At 39.6% G+C, this 27482-nt stretch overlaps 1 protein-coding gene across 3 annotated transcripts in view; it reads right to left on the bottom strand.

Moving 5' to 3' along the window:
- Window positions 1-27482, bottom strand: part of NTNG1 (netrin G1) — a 289039-nt gene that overhangs the window by 122759 nt on the left and 138798 nt on the right. For all 3 annotated transcript variants that reach the window (XM_039841024.1, XM_039841023.1, XM_039841022.1), the window contains exon 3: window positions 20760-21400. In XM_039841024.1, coding sequence (XP_039696958.1) covers window positions 20760-21400 — 641 coding nt within the window. The remainder of the gene's footprint in view (window positions 1-20759; window positions 21401-27482) is intronic.

Genomic DNA, 27482 nt, shown 5'->3' with positions numbered 1-27482 from the left:
AAAACAAACTATCATATATGAGAATCAGTGGAAAAAAATTAAAAAAAAAAACAACCCAGACATACAAAGACTTCAGAAGTTGGAATAACCGTATCAAATACAAAATATGTGTGTTTAATAGCCTTAAGAAATAAAGAGACACTTGAAAACACAAATGAGGAATATGCGACTATCAAAAATGATCAGGCAGTTTTGAAAAAAAATGCAACTGTAGAAATAAAAGATATACTCATTGAAATAAAAACTTCAATGAGAGTTTTATATAGAGTCACCCAATATAAGACAGAAGTAGCCCTGAACATCAAAAGGAAAGGAGATGGATGTTATATACTAATTCTTCGAAGAACCCCATGAGGCCAGTTATTATTCCTGCATTACCAACGTGGAAAATATAGTTCAGAGAGACAAGGCATTTTCCTAATACAGAGATAGTAGATAATAGAGAAATAGATTCAAACCCAGTCTGTCCAACTACAAAGATGACCACTACGTAATATGAAGCTCTAGTGTGGCCACTCTGTTCTCACTCTAAACTGCCCTTCCGGCTTGCTCTGTCTTGTTCTTTTTTATTTTGCTCTCTCCCGTTTATCCCTACCTTATGTTATGGCTGCTCTGCTCTACTACACAATTTTCCAGGGTCAGTCCACCCCTAAAGAAAGGAAGGTTTTTGTTTTTTCAAGGATAGGAAAGCGATGATGACAGGGATGGGGACACTAAGACTGAAAAGCAGCTTTTTGAACTCCTACTATGTGTGAGTTCTTTACAAATGCAAATATAAGATAGGAAAGTCCTGGCTGTTATGGGCACAAGATTAAAGATACAGCTAAGCAATTTGGAAGGGATGTGTTAAATAAAGATTGCCTTGCAATAACTTCCAAATGCTATTCTGGTCCCCTAAGCCTGATCAAAGCTTCTTTTTAAACCAGGCACTGAACGTTTTATCTTGGATATAAATTTTTCACTTGTTTTGACGTCTCTGAAGATTTTTTTAAAAACTTGCCAAAAAAAAAAAAATCTAAATATATAACAGATTTGTGAGTGCACCTTGAGAGAAATGTATTCTCGATCCAGAACAGCCATCCCAGAGCATGTAGTCATGCTGTCATCAAAGGAAGGGGCCACGCACAGGTGAATGTCTGTGCTGCTCCCTGGAACACACTTTCAGAGCAAACCTTCACCCAGACTCCAGGCTGTTCTCAAATGAGTGATCTTTTGCTCCAGCCTGCAACCTCCAAGGGTGCCAGAATGGCTTACTCAAGCCTCATTTTGTTTCTGGACAGCCATCTGTCCTAAACTCATACTCAGACTCAAAGAAATGTAATTTCCTGATAGGGTCAGTGTCAAGGGAGCAATCTTCTCCCAGAGCTGTATTACCGACGGAGAAAACCTCCGACCTCTCTCTAGGTTGGCTGTTGTTCAGTATGTCTTAGCCTCTGACATTTCTCCTTTATGAAACCCAGGCAAGTCAGGCTGCAACACATCAGCCACACAGGCAGAGAGACTCCAGACCCAACCCAAATCCAGGCTTCTAGCGTGGGTCCTTTTCGTGTGTACTTTTTCTGATGTCTTGACGCCTCGTCTCCAGGAAACCCCTTCTCAGAAAAGAGATCAGCAAATTATGCAAAGCCAGATGAGTCAACGCTCGCAGTTCTAAGAAGACTATTTCCTTGGTCTGGAATCGAGGAGACAGTCCTGCTCACCACGTCAGATGCATGATCCTGGATTGAAAAGCTTTTGATTCAGAAAGTTTTTAAAAGAAAAGAATAGCACAAATCTAGGGCAGGCAGGGCACACTTTTCATATGGGATTTAGTTGGGGGGGAAAGACCCTTCATGGTGCTTAAAAGATCGTATTTAGACCGTGGTCAATGAGGGTGGTTATGGTCCGCAGGTGGGTTTTCTAGATCAGTGGTTCTAGGCTGATGGGGTTGCCACCGTGAGCAATATGAAATGTCATCTGACATCGCCGTTCCAGGAAAGTGCCATTTCGAAGGAGAAAGGCAAAGTAACTCGCTTCCCCTCGTGGTTGTGTTCGTGACTCCGATGCCACAGCGGATCACAACTGTCTAGTGCCCAGCTGAGCATGCTGCCTTCCAGCGCGATCTGCAGAACTTCAAAAACCACCCTCTGGGCTCTTTGGGTTCATACAAAAAACAATAAGGGTTGGATGTTCTGAACATTACATAACAACAAGCGGTTCCTGCTTATAACCTGTTTTAAAATGTTTGCTCCCCTGTATGTTAATAACTAATTCTGGCATCAGGCAGTGTAAAGTTAAGAAACCTGAAACTACCCAGATTTTCCAAAAGCTTTTGAACACTGGATTTTGATTCGCAGATAAATAAATGACTAACTCAAACATTTAAAGAGATTTTCATGATCAGATTTGCAATGTAATGTGATCCCTATTCTCTCTTAGAATGATTGAGTCTTATCTTTCTTAGAAAGACAGAAATATTACGTGACATTTTGGAATTACCCCATGAATATCAGTGTTTGAATGGTGTGAGGCTGCTTTTCCTGATAGCAAAATAAAAGATATTGCTTTGATCTGTTTTAAAGCAAACAAGATATTTTATTCACAAATCAGCCTTTTCTGCCGTTTTAAAGCAGAATATCACGTTGTAGAGGGGGCAGGTAAGGTTTAAAAAATTATCCTTATCATTGAGAATAAATAAATGCCTGCCTTCGCCTAACTAGACAGCTTGAACTTTATGGCTCAGAGGAGTTTTCAGAACAAAAGTGAAATACGTGTTTTGGAATGGAGGACATTGCCAGTATAAAAAAATATTAAGGAGAGGTTTGAAATTCCTCTTTGCATCTCTAAGATATCTTTGGGCCCTCTTCTTGGGCCCAAATCTCGAAAACACAACAGAGTGACAAGTTTGCTGACAAACACCTCATCAAGTGGATGTGAAAAAAATTAAAACGCCAACAGATGGAATGTGTCTGTACACCCTCCCTGTTGTGGTATGTGTCACTGAACATCAGCAGCATGTACTGGGGAGGCCCCGCGGGGTCCTGCCTTCAAGAGGGAAAGCAGTAACGACTCAAATGTACTTCTCTATACAAAAGGCTCAAGGTTGACAAATGCCATATCTGCAGCTGGCTTTTGTGGCCTCTTCTTATTTCCTTAGGTGCCCTGTCTCTCCTAGAAAAAAAACAAAAAAAATCCCCCCCAAAACGAAAAATATCCCAGAAAATCAGACCATAATTTTGGATCAGAGAAACTTTCCATTTATATTTCCATAAAAACTTTGGTAAATATCATCTGTAGGTTTAAAGAATCAATCCTCCTGTCCCCGTTAAGTGGGAAAATGAATTAGTGAATTTTTCCAAACATTAGCATTAAAAACAATAAATATGCCTCTATGGTAAAGTTTTCCTTTTGGAGGGGAAGAAGGAACAAAATCTAAACTAAATTACAGTGGCATTCTGGGAACCAAAGTGGTACTACAGCTCAATAAACTAATGTAATTAGACAACCTGAGAATTTTTTTTTTTCCGGGCTCCGAACCTAAAGCCTGGGCTTTGTAAAGGCTCAAGATCGTTGTTAGAACCCAATTCAATATCCGAGCTTCTCAGATTCACAGCCAGCATGCTTTGCCTTTAAGGTGCGGCTCGTTTGATTATCACTCCGGTCTCCCCATCTCCGAATGGTTTTGTGTAACTTTCAAGTGCAGCGGTGGTTTGGAAACTGACACGTGTTCATTTTGAAATGGAGTCATCAAATGCCTGCAGCTTTCAGGAGCCTCCTCTTTTCATGAGAACAAACAAAGGGAAATGTTTTTAGTACAAAAATCCCTTTTTAACAAATAAAAAGCTTGTATTGCACTACGGGGTTGCCCACCTCCACAAAGCCCTGGCTCTCTTCGGTGGCCCTTAGAAGCCAGCTTTTCATTGTGTAATTCATCCAGAGATAGATATCTGCTGGGCTAATGAGCTCTCCTGCAGCCTCTTCTCCCACAGGCGAATCCCCAAAAGCACAGCCTTAAATCAGATACTGTTAAAGCCAAAAGAGAGAGGAACAGGGGACAGAAAGGGGGGAAAAAAAAAGTAGGGTCGAGAAAACCAAGTTAGCAGGAGGCCAATGATCGTACATCACATCTGGCCTCAGTGAAGTTGTGTGCTCGAGGATTTTCATCCACACGGTTAATTTCTAAGCTTGTTCCTTCATGGCCAAGGTTCTATTTTGAGTGTCGCATCATTTGAGCACATCTCCAATGGATATTAATGCAATAGATCATCATGGCAGCTGGCTCTTAAATATACTGATAGCAACCTTGACCGGGAACTGATTAGAAAGGGCAGGATTAAGGAGCATTCCCTTTTCGCCAGAAAGCGGAGCACGACATTGGAAATCTGAAGGCTCTGATTCCTGTCCCATTACTAATTTCCCCATGTTTTACACTGTCACCGGTGAGTCCAGCAGATATTATTAGGAAGCCGTGTGACAGCATCTAATAAAGTATGTTGGGAGAGAAATCATGTCTCCCCTTTGCACTGATGATCTTTTGGAGAAATACAGTGTTGTGGATTACGGGAGGTGGAGGATGCAAACACTGATGGTACCCACGGCAATTCATCATCAGCCTGCAACTTGCCAGTGATCTACGGCTATAAAGGAATAGCTTCCAGGAGGGACAGAATGGAGGGTCTGTCTTATTCATGTTCGTAAAGATGTTCTAGAGAAGACCATCTGATTATTTATTGGCTGTTCTCAATCCTTGAACACGATTTTAGGACTATGCAGGTTTCCGTGCAGTGTGAGATGCCTCTGTAGGATATTCTGCCTTTAGAAGTGTCCAATGGGTCACACTGAAACAGTGGAGACTGTGTTACGAGGGGTTCAGCGATGAACGTGTGGAATTCAAAAGGCTAGGGGAGGTATTAATAATGTTGGGGTTAACAGAGTCAGCTCGTTTTAGAAATCTGGTATTTGAGTTTTTCAACATTTTCCAAAGTAGGTTTACCACATTCTTTTTAACAAACTCTCCAGCACACAGCAGATGGTTCCTCTATTAACAACCATTTGCATTTAACATATTGCAATGATTTATGTACCACATGCCACTGAGCAAAGCAAAAACATTCAGTAGCAACTAATTAGTTAAGTGTAAAGACACATATCTCCATGGACAGAGCCCTCCTCTCTGTTTTACATTTTTTATCGTTTCCTGTTTCATTTGTGTAAAGTACTTAAGTCTGAACTATGACATTCGTCTTACAATTATGGTGATGCTGAAATTATGGTTCTATTAATGCTTCGGTCACACTTTTTGGTCTATTCAGGAGGTTATCGTTTGCATGTCAGAATTTCCCTGGGCACTGATAAATCAGCCACGTTTTGTCTTTAAATGTCAGAATGCTTGTATGTTATTCTCAAACCCACAAAAATGCTTACTCTAAGAAGTCACTTAGCCTTTAAAACAGAACACACTATATATATAATAGAGATGAAATAAGACAACTAATCAAAAAAGGTGATTTACGAAGAACGACTAGTTTCAATTAGGTTTCAAAAGTTTTTTCTTAACATATAATTCTTTTTGCATCTGATCTTCTTCGCTAAGTTGCCCACTGTAGCGAGTTCACATAATTTTTCCTTCACCTGCCAAACCTCTGCTTCAATTCCCTCACAGCTCATGGATTTGTCTTTAAACAGGATGTGCTTCTTAAGTTGGTGACCCCTGAACCTCCCCAGCACAGAATGGTTTGGCTGCCTTTCAAAAGCATAGTCCCTGAAGCCAGAGGAAAAACAGAACTAAAGATGGCATTAGTCATTGGATTCTATGAAAAAGAAATCTCAAACTCTTTTTCTGTCTTAGATGATCTTGAGACATTTTCTTCTTTTTTTTTCTGACCAGCAGGGTCAACGGACATTATGATACTATGTGTCAAGGTGACAGTGTTAGGACTGTGGGATGAAACAATGAATCTTTTATAACTACAGTTTCCATTCTCAAGAGGCCTCCATGCAAAATGTCAGAGTAGGCCATCCATCATCGTGAGGATGACTGCGTGTCACGACCCAGAAGAAATGGATATAGTACGACTGCATTTATCCAGAACTCAAGGAGCCAAGCTTAGAAAACCTGAACGAGCTCTGCTCTTTTTACAATTCCCAGTTTTCCGTTTCGTGGAGATCTCTACCAGCGAAGAACTCTGGAACTACAGTAAGGATAAATTTAACCTGCTGAAGTCTTTAAAGGGAAGGGAAACAAGACAGATAACATAAGTGCATTAATGAAGGTACGAGAGAGTATGAATTATATATTAGTATAAATGTAAACTCAGTCCAGAAATACAGAAAAGGGGAGTTTGTAGAAGTAAAAATATTAACGGTTAATGGTGATAGGGCCAATATGTTATTGTGAGAATAATAAAAAATAATTGAAAACAAAGAAGAAAGATCATAATATTCAATTGTAACTACCATTCCTGGGACATTATAATAACCACCATTTAACACATACTTGCATTTTGTATAAATTAATAATCTTTAAAATAACTCATCAGTGTGGGTACATTCGTTCCATTTTATAGATAAGGGAGGCTGACGCTCTTAGATATTTAACTTATGTAACTTTTCCATCGTCTATGGGGTAGCAAGTGGAGAAGCTGGGATTTGAATCCAGGTCCATCTTGCTTCAAACCACCCCCTGCTGCCTCTCCGTGTAAACCAGAGCCCGTTAACAAGCATGTGCCTCAACTTATTATTTTCTCATTTTCATTTGTGTCAAAAAGTCAACTGTGGTATGTAATTTGCTCTGGCATCTTGTTTTGGTGGGAAAATAATACTGGAATCTTTACCTATGCTGTTGTTAGCAGCGAAATCTAATAGAATGATCGATATCAAGGAAAGAAGCAAATGATCAAGTTTCAAAGAAGCCTCTTGGTTTCAACTCATCAATGCTAAGCAAATATTAAATGTGTAACCCTGAGAGACATCCTTTTGCTTCGGCAGGGCTCGTGTTTTCCATAAATAACATTTATGTTTAATGAAAACAGGATTAACTTTGTATTGAAAATTGAGCCTGTCATTCAGTCTGATTAAACAGCATGTGGTCTTGCAAATCCACATTTTACTCAATATTTCTGTGTGTTTGGAACCAACTCTACTGTGAATACATTTTCTGGATATACCTATATTAGGAAAGGAGAACAGAAATGTGTCTTTCTGAGTGTGTACTAGTACTAAAATAGGGCATTGGGTATTTTTAATTATTAGATAATATGCAACCATTTTTAACTGTTGATAAAAACAATTTCATATGGTTCAACCTAACACATGGCGGTAACTGTTGAGAAATAACCTCAATGAGGGAAAGAATATCAGAAGGTCCTCCAGAAACCTCCCCGCCTCCAAGAGGTCTTCCTCCAACTCCTCCCTGTTGTTGCCATAGCAACCTTATGCATGTCTCCATCACTGTAGACACATTGCTTTATACTTTAACTTGTGAAATATCTATCAATCCATTCAGATGGTAGCAACTTGAGGACAGGGACTGTGGCTTTTCATCTTCGTATCTCCTGCAACTGGCACACTGCCAGAAACTAGTGGGCACTAAATATTTAAGCGCTCACATTTATTAGTATAGTATTTTGCATTTTTCAACATTCTCAAAAGGGAGGTAAAGTAGGTACCGTAGTCCCCTTATCTGTAGTTTTGCTTTCCATGTGGTCAACTGTGGTCTGAAAATATTAAATGGAAAATTCCAGAAATAAACAATTCATACGTTTTAAATTATGTGCTGCTCCGATTAGCTGATGAAATCTCACTCCGTCCCGTTCCGTCCTGCCTGGACAAGAATCATCCCTTGGTCCAACGTCCCCACGCTGTACACCTGCCCCCACCAGTTAGTTACTTAGTAGCCGTCTGTCTCAGTCACCCAGTAGACTGCAGCAGTATGGCAGCTCTTGTGTTCCAATAACCCTTATTTTTCTTAACAATGGACCCAAAGCACAAGAGCAGTGAAGCCCGCAATTCGGACATTCCAAAAAAGAAACTATAAAGAGCTTCCTTTAAGTGAAAAGGTGAAAGTTCTCAGCTTACTAAGGCATTGTATCATCTCATATCATCACGAAAAGGGAGATACAAGACAGTACAATAAGATATTTTAAGTGAAAGAGACCATATCTACATAATTTGTACTACAGTTACTATTATAATTGTTCTATTTCATTATTAGTTATTGTTGTTAACCTCTTACTCTGCCTAATTTATAAATTAAACTGATAAATTTATACATTTATAAATCATAGGTATGTATGTATAGGAAAAACCAAAGAGTAGATATGGGGTTCAGTACTCTGTGTGGCTTCAGGCATCCACTGGGGGTCTTGGAACGTCTCCCCTGTGGATAAGGCAGGGGACTACTGTCTTTTTATTTCTCACGTTACAATGCTGGGATTAGAATCCTTGTGATTCGGTTCCCAGTTAAATGATGTTTTATTCCTTTTTATTACTACCAATTGCCATATCCTCACCAAGCTTATAACGTAATTTCTATTTAACTAAACTGGTTATTCTTAAGCCATAAATTATTCTTAAAATTGTAAAATGTTGCATTGCATTGACAAGTTTATCAAATGATTACTGTTGTTTCCAAAATGGACTTCTTTCCTCTTTTAATTACAGTGTCTTTCTGACATCACCTGGCCTATCTTAAGTTTCTGTTACTCATTTGGGGATTTTGTGCCTTTTACATTCTACCTGCTGCTGAGGTTAAGAAGGTTGTGCCATGTTCTCCTTTGCTATTAATACACATATTTTCAGCATGCTTTATCTCTTCCCCTGAGTGGCTCCCTCTAGAACAGAGAAAATGCCACAACTTCTAGACTGTGATCTGCTGACTCCCCAAATTCACAATGGCTAGAGAACTGGGCAGAGCTTTGAGAATCGAAGAGCATCTGAGTGCCTCCAGGGAGGTGGAGACGTCCCTTGGAACCGAGATGGGAACGTGCTGCACTCTTGTATTCTCTTTGATCTGCAGTCAGCCATGAGGCTGGACAATAAAAAATGCTTCTGAAGTGAGTGTGGGTGAGATTTCTCACCTGAACTGCTCACCCTGGGTAGGAGTGTAAAAAAATGCGACACGCTGTTAAAGACTTCTCTTGTATCTTCAAGATTTCCTAAGAAATATCGCTTCCTTTTTCTTTCTTAAAATTCAGAAAACTTCTCCAAAGTAAAACATTCTCAACATATTTTTGCGATATACTCTCTATCCAAAATCTTATTTTCTATGCTTTTATTATTGGTATATTTTCCAGCTGAGCCAGAAAACTCACTGAAGAGTCAAACATTGTCCTGTGACACCAGTTATTAATGATCTGAATGCATTCATGGTTATGTACAGAGTACTTCCCAGGTATTCTGGTGTCATTCAGAATTATTGGGGCTGCAATCAGTAAAGATAATAATTATTGCCATCTGCTTATATCTAAGTAAATATTTGTACTTGGGAGAAACTTGAAAATGTAAAAGAGCAATTTGCTCTATGTGTAGGCCATTATCAGTAGGCTAATTTACTCATGCATACACTGACAAATACTTATCATATCTAAGTCTCCTCTCTCATACTTTTCCCAGTCTCATAATTCTAATTTCCTATAGGCCATTACTACTTTTAAGTGAAAATATGAGCTCACTGTAGTCTCAAATAAGTATTCCTCTCAATTTCTAAAATATTATCGATGGCACCATCACATTTCTGGCTCCCGAGGATGAAATCTGTTAATATACCATAGATACCCATATCTCTCTCCCCATCATACACTATCACTGCCTTAGCCCCGCTGCAAAATGGGTCACCGCTCTGCACTGTGACTTTATTGGGTCCTGTACACCACAAATACGGAAACACATTTTTTTTCTTTTTGTTCCGTTAACATGTTCTGAAAGTTTGGTAACAAATTAAGCACATGGGAGGGGGGTTCGAGAGCTTAGCCGATTCTCACCATTGTCCTGCCAGAAGCTGTAGGGCTGAGAGAGCTCAGTGAGTATGTTAGTGGTGGGAGAAGTGAGGGGGAAAGAAAAATTTAAGTCTCTTTTATATATATATTTTTTTAAATTTTTAGTAGAAAAGCAGAACAAAGGGAAACCCACCCAAAGCCTTTCCCATCTTCCAAGTATCAACTCTCTTCCATGTATCTGCCTGCTTCTGGTCTCTCTCTAGGGCCTTCAAATAATTGCTTTCATATTTAGTCCAGAGTTTCTAGCTGTCATTTTCAGGAGATGTGCCTGGCCATTACCAGAAGGAGAGCTTTGGTGGAGTTTTGGAAGGTGCTGAGAACTACCTGGCAATCCTGAAATGGAGAAGTGGGGCATGGGAGAGGGGACCCTTCCTGCCTTGGCCTCTTACGCATTTGCCCGGCTAAGTCTCCATCCCAAGGCCCAGCAGATCCAGTCACCACTTGTCAGTCTTGGGCCCGGGACATAGTGTCTGCCTTCCTTCCGCTACCACCGTGTTCTCAGGCTTCTGTACGGCGGAACCGGCTGGGGTGAGCTGACGGCTGCTGTAGCCACATACTGGGGACCTGGGCTAGAATAAGGACCAGCTCAAAGTGTGGATAGTTTTCATACGTTTTTAACTCCTTAGCTGCTGAACCCAAGAGGTGAACATCATTTGAAGACAGCTTTGAGACATATGGTAAGATTGTGATTTTACTCAAAATTTCTTGAGGATGGGCAAAAAAGTCCATTTCTTTTTATGAACTTGTCCTTATCTAGAGAGAAAAAAACGATGAATCACAATTTCTGGTCTTACAAGCACCAATCGGATGAATAATAAAAGTGACAACACGTGTCTGAGTAGGGTGATATTCTTTTATCCTGAACACATATATTACCTTGACAAATTTTATTCTCTAACTTTGGACAACTGATTTAAGCCTGAAGCTTTGAAATTCCAGTATATTAGACAAAGAATAACCAAAAATATTGGGCTTAGCTCCAATTTACTTGCAGTAGTCCCTTGTGTATGCCTTATATAAGGAATTCCTATGTTCCTTCTGTAAGGATTACACAAAGATGGCCGCGGGAGGCCGTCTGGGAGGAGTGTAGATACTGAGAATGGTTGGTTTACATGAGGCTCAAAAGAGTATTCCACAGCCATTCATTCATCCTCTCAGTGTATGTATCGAACCCCTACTATGTTCCAGGCCTCGTTCTATGCACTGAGGGCAGATCAGTGAGTAAAACACAAGTTCCATCTGGGTCGGAATTCTGGTTATGCAACAGTATCATCCTTGGCTAATTTATTAACCATTCTGATTCATATCTGACAAAGAGGGAGTTAGATTAAATTATTCCATAGTTTCTTTCGGTTCTAAAAGACATGTTTTTGCAATGCTATGACTCTGACTATTTGGCACACATGCTGCCTATATAATTCCAACACGGGAGTTTGTGGTGCTATCTACTCTCAGCCTGCCAAATTGCTGACCTCTTAGACACCCCGCTCCCATCATCTCTTGGCCCACCCTCCCCCCATCTGTTCCCTATTTGCAGCAGCACTGGAGGACCTATAATTACACATGGATGTCACCAATGTGTTGTAACAGCTTTGCTTTCCTGATATTCTGGTAAGATTAAATGAGTAAAAGTGGCCAGGGCGCAACACCGTGCCTACACAAGGCAATATCCCTTAGCTGGAAACCACATTTAGTTTTACTGGGCTCTCATTTGTTATTCATTAACACTCCTAAGGAGCAAAAGAAAAAATGACATGCATTTAACTAAAATCAGCCAGTGGTTTCAAGAGTTTCTTCCTAAACAAAGGAAAAAAATAAAAAGGAATATATTCAATATTAGTTCATCTTATTTTCATTTAAATACATGATTTTAGTTCATTTCTGTAATCGGAGTTTGAAGAGCTTACATTCGAGAGAGAGAGAAATCCTCCACTATCTCTATTTATCTCTAAAATGTACCAGATTGTACCACTTGGCATTTCATTTTTTACATCTTTGCTGACTCTTCCATCACAATTTCTCCAGCTTAAAAACAAAACCAAAATATCTCTATCTATTCCAATATAGTACTTAATTTCCTATAATTTTTAAATACACAGTACTCCCTAAGGTTCAAGATATAAGAGCAGCAGTTAAAAAAAGCAAGGTATTCCCTATCAAGGCTAGCCTTTCCTGAAGATAGTCTCATTTGTCACCTAATTAATGCAGCAACAATATAGGAAGGATGATAATTAAAACAAGACCTTGCTGTGAAATATCCATCTGTTCTTAGCAGTACAAATAATTCAAACACACATACGCACACAAACACACACACACTCACACACACGAGGTGCTCTCATTTATTTCCTTATATCACATGAAGAGTCCAATGATTTTGGGGACTGAAGCGACCTTGTTACTCCACATGAGTCTGTTAACACTGGTTCTTTGTGGGTATTAATAGATGTTTTTGGCTAAGTAAGTTTGGGAGGCTCTGGTTAAATAAAATGAGAGTGTTTCTTTATTGTAGGACATCTCAGGGCCTTTAATATGCTAATGTACATAGTGATTCTCCTAGAAGGAAATGTTGCAACCCTCTCCCTTTGAAGATGCGGAGACTCTGCTGACAGAGGTTGGGATTTGCTCTGAGCTCACAAGAGTTATTAGCACAGCTCGAGCTAGAACCCATTTCTCTTGACTTCTAGCCTATATTTCCTTCTAAAATAAGACAATTAATGATTTTGAGATCCTAATGTTTTGCTCTCTGTCTTCTCAATACATTCTAAGCACTGTACTAGTTGTCTCAGGTACCAGCCACAAAGCAAGAAAGAGCTAGCACTGTAGCTCTCCCAACTGTATAATATTTTAGATTGGGACCAATAGAATTTGAGAGGCTCCTGCATCACATATTTAAAACCTGCTTTATTCATTCACTCGCTGTTTTTCAAGTGGAAGTTCAGAAACAAACTCATTTGCCTCGACATGAGTAATTTAAAAAATTTCCTTTCCCCCTTTGCGACAGGTTGATTGATTTTGTTTAGGTATACTTTTTGTACTTATGAAAAAGAGGCAGGAATATCAATCCTTAGTTTATATGCAGTGCAGTTAGTTCTGGCAAATAAACACATTTAGTTCCAAGGGAGGCTTATAGAATTGGCATACAGACCTACATTGCAATGAAATCAACATATCTTTCCACACAATCAAATTATTACAATCAAATCCAGACCCTTAACACATTTGTTACCGTATGTGCAGAATGAGTGGAAATGGCATCTCTACTGAACCACCGATGACATAGATACATAAAAACTCTTGAACAAAATATCAACCAATGGCTGTGACCTCTAATATGTCAGGAAATATCTCTGATCCTAGGGACAAGAAACAGCAAGACCTTCCAAAAATGCCAACCACTGAATTCAGATGAAAAAAATCACAGCTCCAAAATTGCTGAGTGCATCCCTGTTTCCCATTGTTGGGGCCCGCAGATGGGTAGCTGGAATGTAGCTTCCTACACAAATGTGAAGTTAAGTGAGGGAGAAAATTATTTCACTTTTTTTATTATGTGGTATTTCACCTAAATATCCTTACGTTTCTTAAGAAAGAGACATCTTTCCTTTAATGACCCACTAGTTTTAAAAAATATCTATGGTGCTGAGGAATTAAGGATAAAGAGACAAGCTCTTAAACTGGGTTGTTTTTCTGCACACTAATGAAGTTCATAATTTAATTGGAGGAATTATTAGATAACGTTCTTTTCTTATAATGGCAAAGCTCAGAGGAAAATGAGCTGCTTATGCATATGTTCTCTTCTTAATTCAAGAAATCCTCTAGGATGTGAAAACTATGCTCTAAATCAGAATGGCACTCAGTTGTCCACTTAAGATGGGTTCACACCATCAATTTTTATTCTAAGTGTTTCTGCCAGAGTTACATAGCAATGCTAATGTTGTTTTTTATTTTTAATTATAGTTACTAAGCTTTTCATTTGAATACTCTTATTTCTTGAATTTCATTCTCCCTTTAAAAGAAGAGCAGATTAAATTTAAATTTTTTTGGATAGTAGAATAGTTAAACACCCATTTAACTTAAAAAAAAAAAAAGCCTTGGGGGGATAGGATCACTGGCAGCAAATTTATGAAATTTTGTCCTATGAAAGAGGCAGACACTTTTATTCACTATAGTTCTAGAGGAGAAAATGTGGACTAATATGTGGAAGTTAAAAGAAAAAAGCAAATTGCCCTCAATTAAAGCATCAATTTTCTTAAAATAAGCTAAGTTGGCCATTTCTAAGTTTATCCTTTAATATTTGTAGCTTGTTTTAGTGTTCTGTGATGCCCATTAGTCAACAGTAGTTACTGGTATTAAAGGTTTATGGGAAAATATGAGAGAAAAATTAATATTGAGAAAATTCAGTTCATTTATTTTTTTCTCCCTTCAGAAAATGAGCAGCTATCATCATAATTTTATTTTAGCAGTAAAACATCTAGATCTAGCACAATATGAAAAATTAGCTCAATAACATATTACAAAGTTGATAAAAATGAGGCAAGGAGTTCATATAAACACACAGCAACTTGGTCTAGTAAAATACTGAGCCAAAAGTCATGGAGAGGGTCACTCCCAGAACATTCTGGGAAGGGCAAAGCCACAAGATTTAATGGTTCATTGTTGCTACTTAAAGATGGCACCTTGGGGAATTTTCTGGGTCTCCTGTATGTACCGAGCTCACTTTCGGCCATACCGAGAAAGCATAAAGTCTGTAAATTAGCAACCGGATTTTATCAGTAGTAGGTGTGGTATGTTAAAAAAGAAAGTCATGGAACTTCTCAGGTCCTCAGTTTTCTCATCCGTAAGACGAGGTTAAACATCACCTGCCTTGCAAGTCTGTAGTGGGGATTAATGGAAAGAAGGTGTCTGACAAGAACCTTATAACCTGAGTGCTATACAGATGTAAAGGATTATTACTGAAATATTAATGGGACCTATTAGAATTTCCTTAATTCATTCCCCTCTTCTGATTTCCTTCTCTTTCTCAGATTATTTCTCAATTTCCTTCAGAAATTACCTCTTAAATGACAGTATTCCACGGTGTTCTGTAAAAGTTCTATAAATGATCATAACCATTTGTAATTACGTGGGAAAAAACCTTATCATTCCGATGTCATCCATTCCCTAAACTTCAACCATCAAATGTAGGGTGATAATCTTCAAGCGTCTGTATTTCCACCTCGAAACTCTTTCTACAACACCAGAGCAGTGTTTTCGAATCCTTAACTGGATTCTCTACTTGGATTCCCGCTCAGGTGTGTCTTTCGGTCCTTCTTTCCTTAAAATCTGTTTGGTCATCAAGTCTTATTGACTTTGTAAGCAAATCTCAAACCCTTGCGTGATGATAGCTTTTGTGGAATTCAGAGAGCTTTTCTGGACTCTCTCTCCGTTTGAGCACCGGGACCTGGAGTTACAGGGCTCAATACACGGTCTCACAGTTCTCCTCGTCTCTGTGTCTCCTTGTTGTACACAGCCACGCTGGAATATCCTCTAATACTACAGCCTTAGAACGTTTCTCGCCTGCATTCAGTTGATATACGAGAACCCATATAATTTTACCTTTCTTATGCATGGGAGACTCAGAGGCCAAAATGTAAGACTCCTTCAAGGCTTCCTGGCGATGCCGAAGGTTCACAGGGAGAAGATGAAAGGCCATCTCCCAGGATTTGTCCACTCTCCCAACTCCCGACTATGCGAAGTTCCTTAACCTGCTGTGTTGCTTTTAAGCATAATTTGTCACCTAGAATATCCACTCTGCCCTGACTCCTTGGCATTCTAACGCACACATTTCCAGACGCCATGCAAATGTCACATCCTCATCAGAGCTCTTGTTAGCCTTTTCAGATTAAATTGTTGCCACAGCACTTTACACATTCACACGGTAAAAGCGCTTAACCCATGCTGTCATCCATTTTCTTTACATGTCTGTGCCCTTTCTGGATATCATCTCCTTGAGAGCACTGACTGTGCCTTGTGCATCTCCATATGTCCAGTGTCTAACCCAGCGTCTGTCCCAGGGTGGAGAATAAGTATTTACTGGTGACAGAAGGAAGGTGTTAGAAAAGCAGAATCTGTTAAGCAGTGTTAAAACCCAACCTCAATAATTAGGACTAATTGGGAAGAATGAACAAATGTCAGGCCCAATACTTTGACGCCTCTCATATGAGAGGTAAAGAGTAAATATTTTGGTGGATTTATCCAAATTGCGGCTAGGAAAAAGACTTAGAGAACTTGCAGGATAACTGGTAAGCCTTTTATAATTAGCAGATGACTTCTGTGTTACGCGATTTTTTTTTTCCAAATCATCTGAGAATATGGAGAATGCCCTACAGTTTTTATACTTTTAAACTTTGCCCGGTGGTGTTGCGTACCTAATTTCACACATTTTCCCACTAACCATTTGAAAGCCTTGCTTGAAGGAAGTGACTTGCAACCTCACTTTGTCCTAATTATAGCAAATACCAAGGTGGTGACGTTCAAACAGTGAAGATTTACAAACTTCTCTGATTCCCTCTGAGGGTGAGGGTGCAGGGACCTTTCTCACTCCTGACTCCCAGTTACAACAGCTTTGTCCCTGGGCCTTTCCAGGTCCTGGGATTAGACAGGGAGGGTGTGGTTCTGAGCTAGGGTGGGAGTGAAGTGGAGATAGCACCAGAAAGTTCCTAGAAGCACAGATTCTGCGCTTGGCTCCTTTTTTGGAGATAAACAATGGAGGAATAGAAGGAAAAGTCAATTCTGCAAATACTCTCTGAACGCCAACTACCTGTCAAGAGCTTGGGTAGGCACTGCAAAGGGTAAGACCTGAGTCAACGCCGTTGAGAAAAATTATCGGTAATTATGTTTAGGAATATTGTGTAACAAGGCAGGTAATAGAAATGTGGCTTCGGATTTTCTAGGCCACTGAGAAAAGTTCTTACACAATTCTGTTCTAAAGTTTGTAAAGTTGAAAAAGAATTTCTATTATCTTATGTCTGAAACCAGCACCTTGACACATTGCTGACCCATATCTTACAAATAAATGAGCATACCATCAAATGTTCATTTGTCTTTTGGATTTAACAATTATTACAACAAATCACATTACTTCCTTGAAACTGTTCTCCTCAAAGAAACAATCAATAATGTTGAGTTTATATTCCATAAAACCTATGCATCAGAAAAATATAATGTTCAACTTTTCAGTTTAATTATGGAAAGCTTAGAAGGAAACAAGGCACTTAAAAATCAAACCTTCCCATGTGTAACTAAGAAAACATTTTGGACATTATATTTAACAGCCCACGAGTTTAACTTCCTGTCAGTATAAAAAGATGCTCCGAACGAATATCTACTCCTCGTTTCTTTTCTCACCTCTCATTTAGGTAGATTTTATTTATGCATTAGACGACCTTTTTGGCCATTAGAACCATCTTGCCTCGGCAGTTAATTAACACAAGTACCATAATTAAATACAGTTAATGCTACTTGGTGCCCTTTAATGTACCTTCCATTAGTGATATTATTGTAGTATTACCCGGTAAATTAAAATGAGATCAAGACTAAGAGAGCCACTCTGTAATTAAGGTACTGGCAGACTGCACTCATCTGTTATTCACTAGAGAAAATCACCCTGATTTACTGAAGGAGGACACCCGTAAGTCAGAATTAGTCCACGGAGATTATTAGGTTTATCGAACAATGGAAGTGCTACAGAGTTGCTGAGATTGCCAATAGCCATGTTTCCTCTTTTCTCTTCATTATCTTAATAAACACACAATGAGAGGGAGTAAATGGAAGCAAAATAAATACATAATGAAAGAGGACTACGACTTTTCCGATGGGATTATAGTTTCTGTCTCCAGTAAAATAGATATCAGATGTGTCACATGCCAAAAAGAACATTAGTCTTATGACAATCAACACATCACCTTTACACCAAACACTACTAGCCGATATAGAACATAAACACTGTGTACACGTGTGCACAAGAAGCCATGAACTGGAATTTGCAGTCAGTTGACTCAATCAAAGATTCTCCGATTGTTTTTGTTTCATAGTTGAATATGTCAAGGCGAAAAATCTTGTATTCTCTGTCCACTGTTCTGTGGATATTTACCCACTTTCCCCAAATGATTTATGCCAGTTCCCACATTATGGTGGGGGTGGCGGTGGAGTGACAAGTAGAACATTATCATATCAGATGTGGATGTGTAAAGGCACGTTAAATGTTGCAATCATTTCATGGATGGAGGAAGAAGGAGATGTGGGAAACAAAGACCTCCATTATATTTTGGAAAGTTTATGATACTCTTTAAAAAAATGTTTAGAACTTTCTTTAGAGGTCATCCATTAATGATCAGTCCTCCCATAGATGATTTGCTGTACAAGAAAAAGACAAACCAGACTGTTAATCCAATTGAAATTTTCAAGGGTAAATGTGTATCAGCTTCTATGTTTGAAAGGCCTGTGAACCAGGCAACAGTTCAACAGTTCCCTTTGGTGGATCCATCTTCCTTATGTAACGTAGAAGCTGGAGACACGCCCGAGCCATCAGGCCTTGCTTCTTCAGTCCCTCCCCTAAGACTAAAAATACCCCAGCCATCTGGTGCCTAGCACAGTATATGCCAACATCAGTTTTGCCCTGAGGAATTTGGACAGAGTTTGGAGGTGACAGAGTGGGACCTGATGGAAAGGGATCACCTTTACCGGACCTTTCTCTCTTGCCCAGCTGCTTCCTCACCAGCTTACAGTTGACTGGTGGAAAAGTGGTAAATCTGGTGGGATTTTACACTTCTAAAATGCCAACGGTAAGAGATAATATGTCTGACCCCGAGAGAGAATGCATAAAAACGTCTATTGCTTTAAAGTGTATTTATACTCATTTTTAAATAATCAAAGGAAATAAAAAATGAATATGCAATAAGAGAAAGAAGTCCCAGCAATGGTTATTTCTCAACAAAAAAGCTGCACAAGACTGCCTTCTTTACAAGTGGAAAATGAAAGTGTTCGGGGAAGCTGGGCTCTAAGAACTTTGGCTTAAAGTAAGGATTTCTCAAACTGCAAGGGAAGTGACCTAGAGGTCTCTGCCTAAAAACGTAGCCCACGCTAGGATTCAAATTCAAATCTCAGCTTATTAATTTTGACATTTATTCTTGTAGGTAAACAGAACACTTGTTACTTTGTTGTAGAATGCTACTGTTAACGATATCGAAATCAATTACTTTTATGTATTATAGTCCCCAAGAATAAGATACTGGAAGCCAATCACCTTTTGCCAAAATATTCATGAGTATAATGGCTACATTTGATCCTAAGTAGCAAACTCGTGTTTAAGACGACCGACCACTTTATATTGTACTCTCGTGGTTCCCTGCCAATACATGCACTGTCCTCTACACTCTGGAACCCACAAGCTCAATACTGAACCAGGGCATCATTCTCTCTGAAATATTATTTTGCTTTTAAAATATCCTCATCACACATCACCAGGACCTTAATTAAAAGTTTTTAGAGAGGCTCCCTTGCTGAATATTCTCGACTTTTCCAGGAGGAACATGCAGCTAGAACAAAGCTGAGAGTGAGGTGGCCGCCTGTTCCTGCTAATTCTGAAATCTTTACCACCATACTGAGGTCGTGCCCACCACGATGGCCCTTCCCTTAACCTGCAGGGATCTCTTCTTCCTTCTGGTGCACAAATACAACAGCACCATTATCAAAGATAGGCTGAGACATCTCTCTGAAAGGCCAAGGACCCTTAACACTGCCCCAGATTCTGAGTTCTGCCCTGCTCTGAGGGATGCTGGATGCCAGGGAATGAATCCTGCCTCATTTGTTTAAATTTTATGAGTACTTAATTAAACCTATATGATTTATATACCATTTGTATTCTGATCCTCATATGTTCTTATTTAAGACTCTCTTGGCATTTGGGGGATGATTATTGCTTTGCTTTGCTTGCTTTTTTTCCATTTTGCCATATAGTCCACTCAACTTTAGTTTTCCAGCTCATCATCTTATGCTTCAACTGCCATCAGTTGCTTATTTTGATAACATATTACACTTAAAAATCTAGTGGAAAATCTCTACTTTGGTGGTCTTGGTTCTCATTACTCAAGTTTTTCATTTAAACATCTCCAAAATTCTTGGAAAACTGCTCAATTGTGTCTCTGGCATATTATCAAAACCAAAGGTATGCCTGATTATGACCATTAATATTTAAACTCAGCTCCATCTATAAATCCACAAAGTAAAAAGAGCCTAACTCAGGTTTGTATTCTAAATGGTAGCATATCTTTTTAAGACAATAACACCCCCAAATCTGAAAAATATTGCTTGCCCCCTTTTAACAAATGCATTGTGTTTCCTAAATGCTTTGCTTCTGACTTAATAAATGTAAAGAAACATAACTTTTATTTCTGGAACTTTTTAAATGTAATATAACGAAACATAAACACAGAGTTATACCTTGCTGAAACCCTCTCTTGCACTTGAAAACAATAGAAATACGTATTTCTTGCTTTTCAGTGTACTTTATAAGATGCGCTTTATTTCTTTGGTTTAAATTATAAGAAATCCTGCCAGGTTCCGATTTAGTGACAAGTCTGGGATCCCAAATTACTGCTGAATAAGAAGGGTCTCAGAGAACCTACCTCTAGGCTGGTGTTCCTGAGAAAATGCTATAGCAGAAAGTGACCAATGTCACGTTACAGGTGCCGGACAAACACACTGACATGTTCTTTAAGCATACCCATTCTCATTCAAGTCTCTTACCTTCCGTGCACCTTTATGTCTGAGATCGCGTAAAAGTAGCGTGCCAGGTGTAGCTCATCTACAAATACTTCCCCGACGGCTGGTCTCAAAAGCCTTATCCTCAGGTCTGTGACTGTAAAGAAATCTCTGAGTTTCTTGGTTGTATCCAGCTGTCCGTAGAGGGAAGCCATGTTGCGAAGCCACGGTCCAGCGAAAAACGCAAACCTGTCTTTGATTTCAAAGTGGATTATTTTGCTATTTGTCATATACCCCGTGGAGTACTCTTCGGTGCAAATGATTTCTAAGACCGTATGCTGTGATAAATCCTTCACGGATTTAGGGTCCATGTGAAAAGCATCCAAGCAGTCTGTGGCATAATACTGATAGGGCTGCCATGTTCGTCCGTAATCGAGAGATTTTTCCAGGATCATTTGGTCTGGACGCCCCGATTCGAAGGTGATAACTATGTTGTCTGTGAGCTCAATGGTTTTGCTCCAAGACAGAGTGATGTTGACCTGGAGAGGCTTGGGATAGTCCTTCCAAGTCGCAGACTGCCAAAACGTGGAAGGATGTCTTCCTTCGAAATCGAACATCAGCTCGGGGGGATGCGCCAGCTCAGGGGTACTCGCGTCGCACTCATTATTGCACATGTACGGGTTGCCCTAGGGAAGAAGAACAGAAGAGGGTGGATCAAAACATGGGTTTGACCCAAATCTTGCCATAGTGCCGTTGCTGAGGAAGAGGCTAGGAAAGGAAGAAAAGAAGAAGAAAAAACCCGTTTACTACAATCATTTTTATTCGCCCTAACTGCATTCTCTTATTATTTAATAACTTAAAAAAAAAAAAAAAAGAAGCAATATGGTAATTTTCTTGTTTTGTTTCCTTCCATGGGCTTTAAGAAATGAAAACAGTGTATTTATCCCATATGCGTTAGACTCATAATGTGGTCCCAGAAGCGCCAAGACACTGAGCAACTGTCTAATAGCTCAATACCTCGGCGTCCTCTTAGAACGATGCTTTAGAAAAAGCGAAGAAATTCCTCCAGGCCTCAAGGACATTCCTCAAGAGCGCAGCTCTTTAAAAAGTCATTTTTCAAGCAAAGCTTTAGAATTAGCAATGAACTGTAGATACCTGTGTCCTGTTTGGGAACGACACCCCCATGCGACACTCAGCTTCTTTTCGTTTTACTTCGCATCCATCATGCGTAACAGGGTCCCTGCTTCATGAAGCTTGCTTTTAAAGCATTTACTTTGCTCACCACAAATCATTAAAATGTGGTATACTACAGGCTCTGGGGCTTGGCCCAAACATCTGCCATCCCATTAGCTAGAGGCGAGGGGATGGCTCAGGAAACACTTAAGGCGAGCAGGCGCTACAACTTACCAGGACAGGAAAACCCAGTACTTAATTAAAAGGGTGTGGCAAAGAGCCACTGCCACTTGAGGTGTCACTGTGCTGGCCCAGAGTTAGCTCTCCGTGATGTCAGCCATTAATATTATTTTCCCTCTCACAAAGGCTGCTTCCTTCACAGTCCATTCAAACAAGAAGCTAGAATTGAGTCTCCTTGTCATACCACAAGTGACAACACCATTTATGCTACACTAAATGGCTGCCCTCAGCTTTCATCAGTGGACTCTATGGCAAACAACTCACTCTCTGACTTTTGTTTATTTTGTGTTTAAGGAAACAGATGGCGTCATTTGGAGTCAACGATTCAGGTATTTCTTTCTAATCTCATACTGGGTAATTATAAGCATGGACAGGTGAAAGAACAGACTCTCTGACAATGTCCTTAGGCTTTGTCTTTTAATTATAGCTAGATTCCCCCCACCCCCCACCCCGCCTCCCTTTTCATGAACTGAGAACTTTTCATCACACCTGCAGGATGCATGAGCTCAGTCTCAAATAATAAATTTACACTGTAGACAGGGATGCTCAGTTACCAGCTGACTCCTGTGAAATGTAAGATGAACACTGGAGAATTGCTTTGGTCTCCCTAGAGGCAACTTTCTCCTACCTAGTCAGCTAATACTTTCACTCTCTCTTTCCCATTAATGCAACTGAATCCTAAAGCTGGCAACAGGTGTGGGGGACTCAAGTATAACTGAGATGGGGCAGGAGAAAGAAGAGACGGTACATTATTTGAGGAATAGAACAGTTTCAAAAATACATTCAAGGCATCAGTGATAATGGAAATGTTTCGGTATTCCTCGCTTGAATTTCAGTTCCCTATTCCTGATCCCAGCGTCTGTGCCACTATTTATAGTATTCCCTTCAAAACGAGCCAAGAGGGGAAAATAAGTTTCTGTTCCAGGTGGAATAAATCACCAAATTTATTATTATTTAAACTCTCTTAAGCATATCAGAGAGCCAAATGCAAAGCTGTGCAAACAGGCAAAGGCTTTTTATGGAGGGCTATAAATATTGTGGAATCTGTCAGGACTTATAAATTCTAAATATATGTAAATGCACATTTTACTGGAAGGGGTCAGATTTACACAAATCATACCTTCATTTGAAATTTACTGAAAAACTATGGTCCCTTCAAAATCTGTTAGCATGCAGCCATCTGCACAATCATTAGCTCGGATGCTGCCTTCTTCTTCCTAAGTGTCTTCATCTGAGGTCAAGGGTATCGAAACACAGGATATCAACTCTGCAGGATACACCACGTGAGTTATCAGGCATTTGTAGTAAGTTGTGTAGAAAGATAGAATTTCTTTGACTTCTTAGATGCGCAGAGCTTCTCAGATGGGAACAGGGTGCCGAGATGAAGAAGGAGGCACAGCAGGCTGATTCTGGGAAATGGGTCAAGACTAGCAAACCTGTCTCAGAAAGTATACTTGAAGCTTTCTGTCTAGAAAGCATTCATTCCTACATTCAATAAAAGGTACTGACAATAACCACCATTTATTTAGCACTTATGAGTCAGATACTTTTAGTACATTATTCTGGGTTATCTTTTTTATCCCTACCTTTCAGAAGAAGAAACTGAGACATAGAGAAGTGTCACGTGACTTGCTCAAGGTCACAAAACAGAGTGAATAAGGGACAGAGCGAGGGCCAGCTTCTCCTGCCCCTGCCTTGGCCTCTTCAATTCCCAAGTCAATGGATTCCCTATGATGCAACCCAGGCTTAGAACGGAATTGGCTGGTTAAAAAGAAAAAGTCCACTATCATATGAATTTGGGAAACACAGCCCAAGCGGTCTCATCTTAGGGATCCCTAATGAATGTTACCATACATCTAAGATGCGAGGAAGTTAAGAACCTTCCTTAGTTTCAAGCAATACCTAGTTTCAGAAGCTTATCTGACCATGGAGCCCCTTTTCATTTTAGTAGACCTTAATTATATAGCACGTAGGTCCTGTCCTGTAGAGCATCCTTTGAGAGTCGCTGCTCTGTATCACTCTTAAGAATGTAAACATATGGATGCCAAACAGTGCTGCACAACCCATAGTTTCAGTCCTTGAATGAAGACATGGCCACATAAGCACTGTGTCTGTTTTTGTACCACAGGGACACTTCCACTGGGGCTTGGCAGGACAGCCAGCTCAGGATGAATGCCTACATTTATGTCAAGTTGCGAGCCACCAAAACGCAAGCCAAAACAAGGAGAAAATTTCATTGCTTTGCACTGATCTGGCGCTTTAGGCATGTGAAAAATGAGAGAAAAGCTTCACACATTCAATAATGATTTATTGATTGCCTACTATACCACTATATTTAAGGCACCTGTCTTGGCTCTCAAGATACAGCAGTAAACAAACTCAAATCCTCTCTTTCCACAGAGCATCCATCTTAGTTGGGGGACATGCATTAAGTAAACTAACATAAAATGTTTTATAATGTTACGTGCTGATAACTGCTATGGAGAAAAAGAAAGCCTATTAGAGGGAAGAACAGCATTTGAGGAGGTCGACTAACTGTAATTTTATATTGGGAGGTCAGAGAAAATCTCTCCTGGATAATGTGCCATTTGAACAGATTAAGAACAATTCCCAGTTTACACTGGAGATGATCAGATGTTGACCAGAATGATAGTTTCCTCCTTCATCTGACACTACTCTTAGTGATAATTTCAGCAGCATAACCATTTATTGAAAGCGATGAGTAAACAAATCATTTCCAATGAGAATCTATACCAAATGACTGTAGATGTATATAAAAAAAAATCAATTGACCCATTCTTATTTCATAGTACTCATGCTCTTTAGATTAATGATTTGATGGCCATTAATATGACTTACTGAAAGATAATGACATTGAGAGAAAATTAGCAGGGAAAAAAGAAGAGCTTTCATTCTAGTCCCCTGAGAAGGAACCTTGCATTTTAGGTAAGAGAGAAAGAAAAAAAGAAAGCCGAATAAATTGAAAACGTTACCACCTTAGGAACAGAAAGCTGGAGGAGAGATTTTATGCTAAAATATTTAGTGTAAATATTTCATATGGGTGTGATCTGTAATACTGTTGTTACAGAGAATTATCAATAAAAAAAACACAATTGCTGTTAAAGGGATTAGATTAATTAAATTTTCAACTACTTCAACCCCACCCTAATCCTCTCTAACACCATCAACAATGACATTTATATAAGAAAAATAACTTTCCCCTACTTGTGAAAGCAAAGAACACTTCTCGCTGCTAAATCCAACAGATTCAGGCATTAGCAAGTATAAGTAATTATTTTATAGCCAGCAGGCAGCCTTAAATAGATCTTAATTTAAGTCCTACAAGCAACAGATCCTTAACTGATGGTCTATGGACAAAGCAGAAATATTTATGACTGTGCTGGTAATATTTACACCATTAAGAGATGCCTAAATAATTAAACAAACATTGCCGCTAAATATTTTTATAACAATTAGAAGAGGAAGAATGTTGTGATGCCTAATTTCATTTAAAAAATAACATTAATATTTTACCTCTGGGAGACTTGAAGTTAGTTATTAATTAGCACTTTGTAGCCAAAGTGGAATATGTTGTTATTCTTCCCTAACGTGCTTTCAGAACTTAGAGGGATAAATAAAATTTGAGATATGCTTTCATTGTTCCTATTGATGGAGTGCTTTCCTTCTGGCAAGTGGGACACTTAAAAAGAACATCGTTTCACCTAAGATGGACTAGACCCTTCTGTTAAAAAAAAAAATCTTACACGAACAGTATGAATGTAATACCTGTGGTTCCTGCCATTTTGAACTTGCCCTTCCAAGCTTTACTTATTGGCAAACTTTTGGGAATGACAGTTGGCCATGTAGGAAATTCTCATGGGAGATTCGCTACTGAACTGTAAGTTACATGCGAAGCAGGCAGGCATATACTTCCAAATGGTTTGAGAAGCATTTGGGTTAACACTTAACACGGATTGTGAAGAACAGTGAGATAGAGCTGCCTCACACCCATTTGTATCTGGCTAGTCCTTGCCTGTTTCATTGGTAAGTGACAGTAAAAAAAAAAGACACGAAGGCAAGGGGGGCAGAAACGGCATTCTGGGATAGTACTCCCAACCTGTTCTCACTGTGACTTTGAAATAGATATTGCTCTGGCTTTGCCAATGCAAGGCTTTAAAAGGGCGAAGAAAGGGGTAGCATAGTCTACCACTCATCTCTCAGAGAGACGAACCATGAGCACCACGCTTTAACTGCTAGGCTGGGCTGTCATCGTGAGGACATGGCTTCCTTTTCTCCTCCTTCACTAGAGCTCTTTGGGAGCCAATGAAACAGGACAGTTTCTGGGAGGCTGGTGACTGGCCTCTTTACATAAGAGGTGTAATTTTTGGTGGGAGGAACCCCCAGTCCCTTCTTGCTCACTCCTCCTTTCTCCAAGTTCTTTCTGCTCCGCTATAGCTTAGATATAACATGGGAAGGGCCCTCCCATGACTCTTCGGAAGACACTCAGACTTCTGTGAGTCTGGGAGCTAATGTTCACCGGTCATGCTGAGGTGCTCCTGCCAGGACTTGTAACTGGCATCAGGGAGAACGGAGAGAAATCAGAACCAGAGGTATATACAATCCAAGATGGTGAACATCTGTTCCAAAATCTGAAAGATAACTGACAGGCCTTGATGATCACAGCTATGGGGATAAAGGTTGAATGTCCTCAGACAGGAAAAGCCCACAAAGCAGCATGTTCTTTGGACATAAAAGACAGCTGTCTCTACGAATGGCAGTGTGATCTCATAACCTGCCCTGTTATTTGGCATGTTGGCTCTCAGTGTGGGGTGTACACATGGTAACAATATAGCCTGAATATTATGGGACTGTCTCAACTTAAGTCTCAATTTTGAAACTGCTGTGATGAAGGTACCTACGTATGTGCCAGAGAAAGAGTCCCAAATTTTAGTTTGGGAAATAAGGCCACTCTACAAATAATAGAACATCAAGAGTTTTGTTTTTGAACTCTGGAGTTAAAAACTGACTGCTCCTTTTTTTAATGAAACCCCTTGCTCATCACAAAGATTCCTCCTTGGCATAAACACAGGCTTAAGGCCTGATTGAAGCTGCTGCTTGTTTCAATCTGTTCCCTGACAATGTTAACACCGTGTGAACTTTTTAACTAAGGAATAAAGACAGGAGGGCTTAACCTTTCTGCAGCAAGAATACTAGAAGCCATACTACAGATTATGGGCCATAATAGACACCTGTGTAAATCCCCACAGAGGATTATGGTTAGGATTTTCAAACTGGTGAAGGCTGCAGAGGTCAAGAAGACCAAGTTTCTAAGCAGGAGACAAACACATTCTCAAG

The sequence above is a fragment of the Pteropus medius genome, unplaced genomic scaffold (genome assembly GCF_902729225.1).
Source record: "Pteropus medius unplaced genomic scaffold, Ma_sr-lr_union100, whole genome shotgun sequence".
NCBI lineage: Eukaryota > Metazoa > Chordata > Mammalia > Chiroptera > Pteropodidae > Pteropus > Pteropus medius.
Note: the sequence above shows the minus strand (reverse complement) of the source record. Positions and strands in the feature narration are given on the sequence as shown.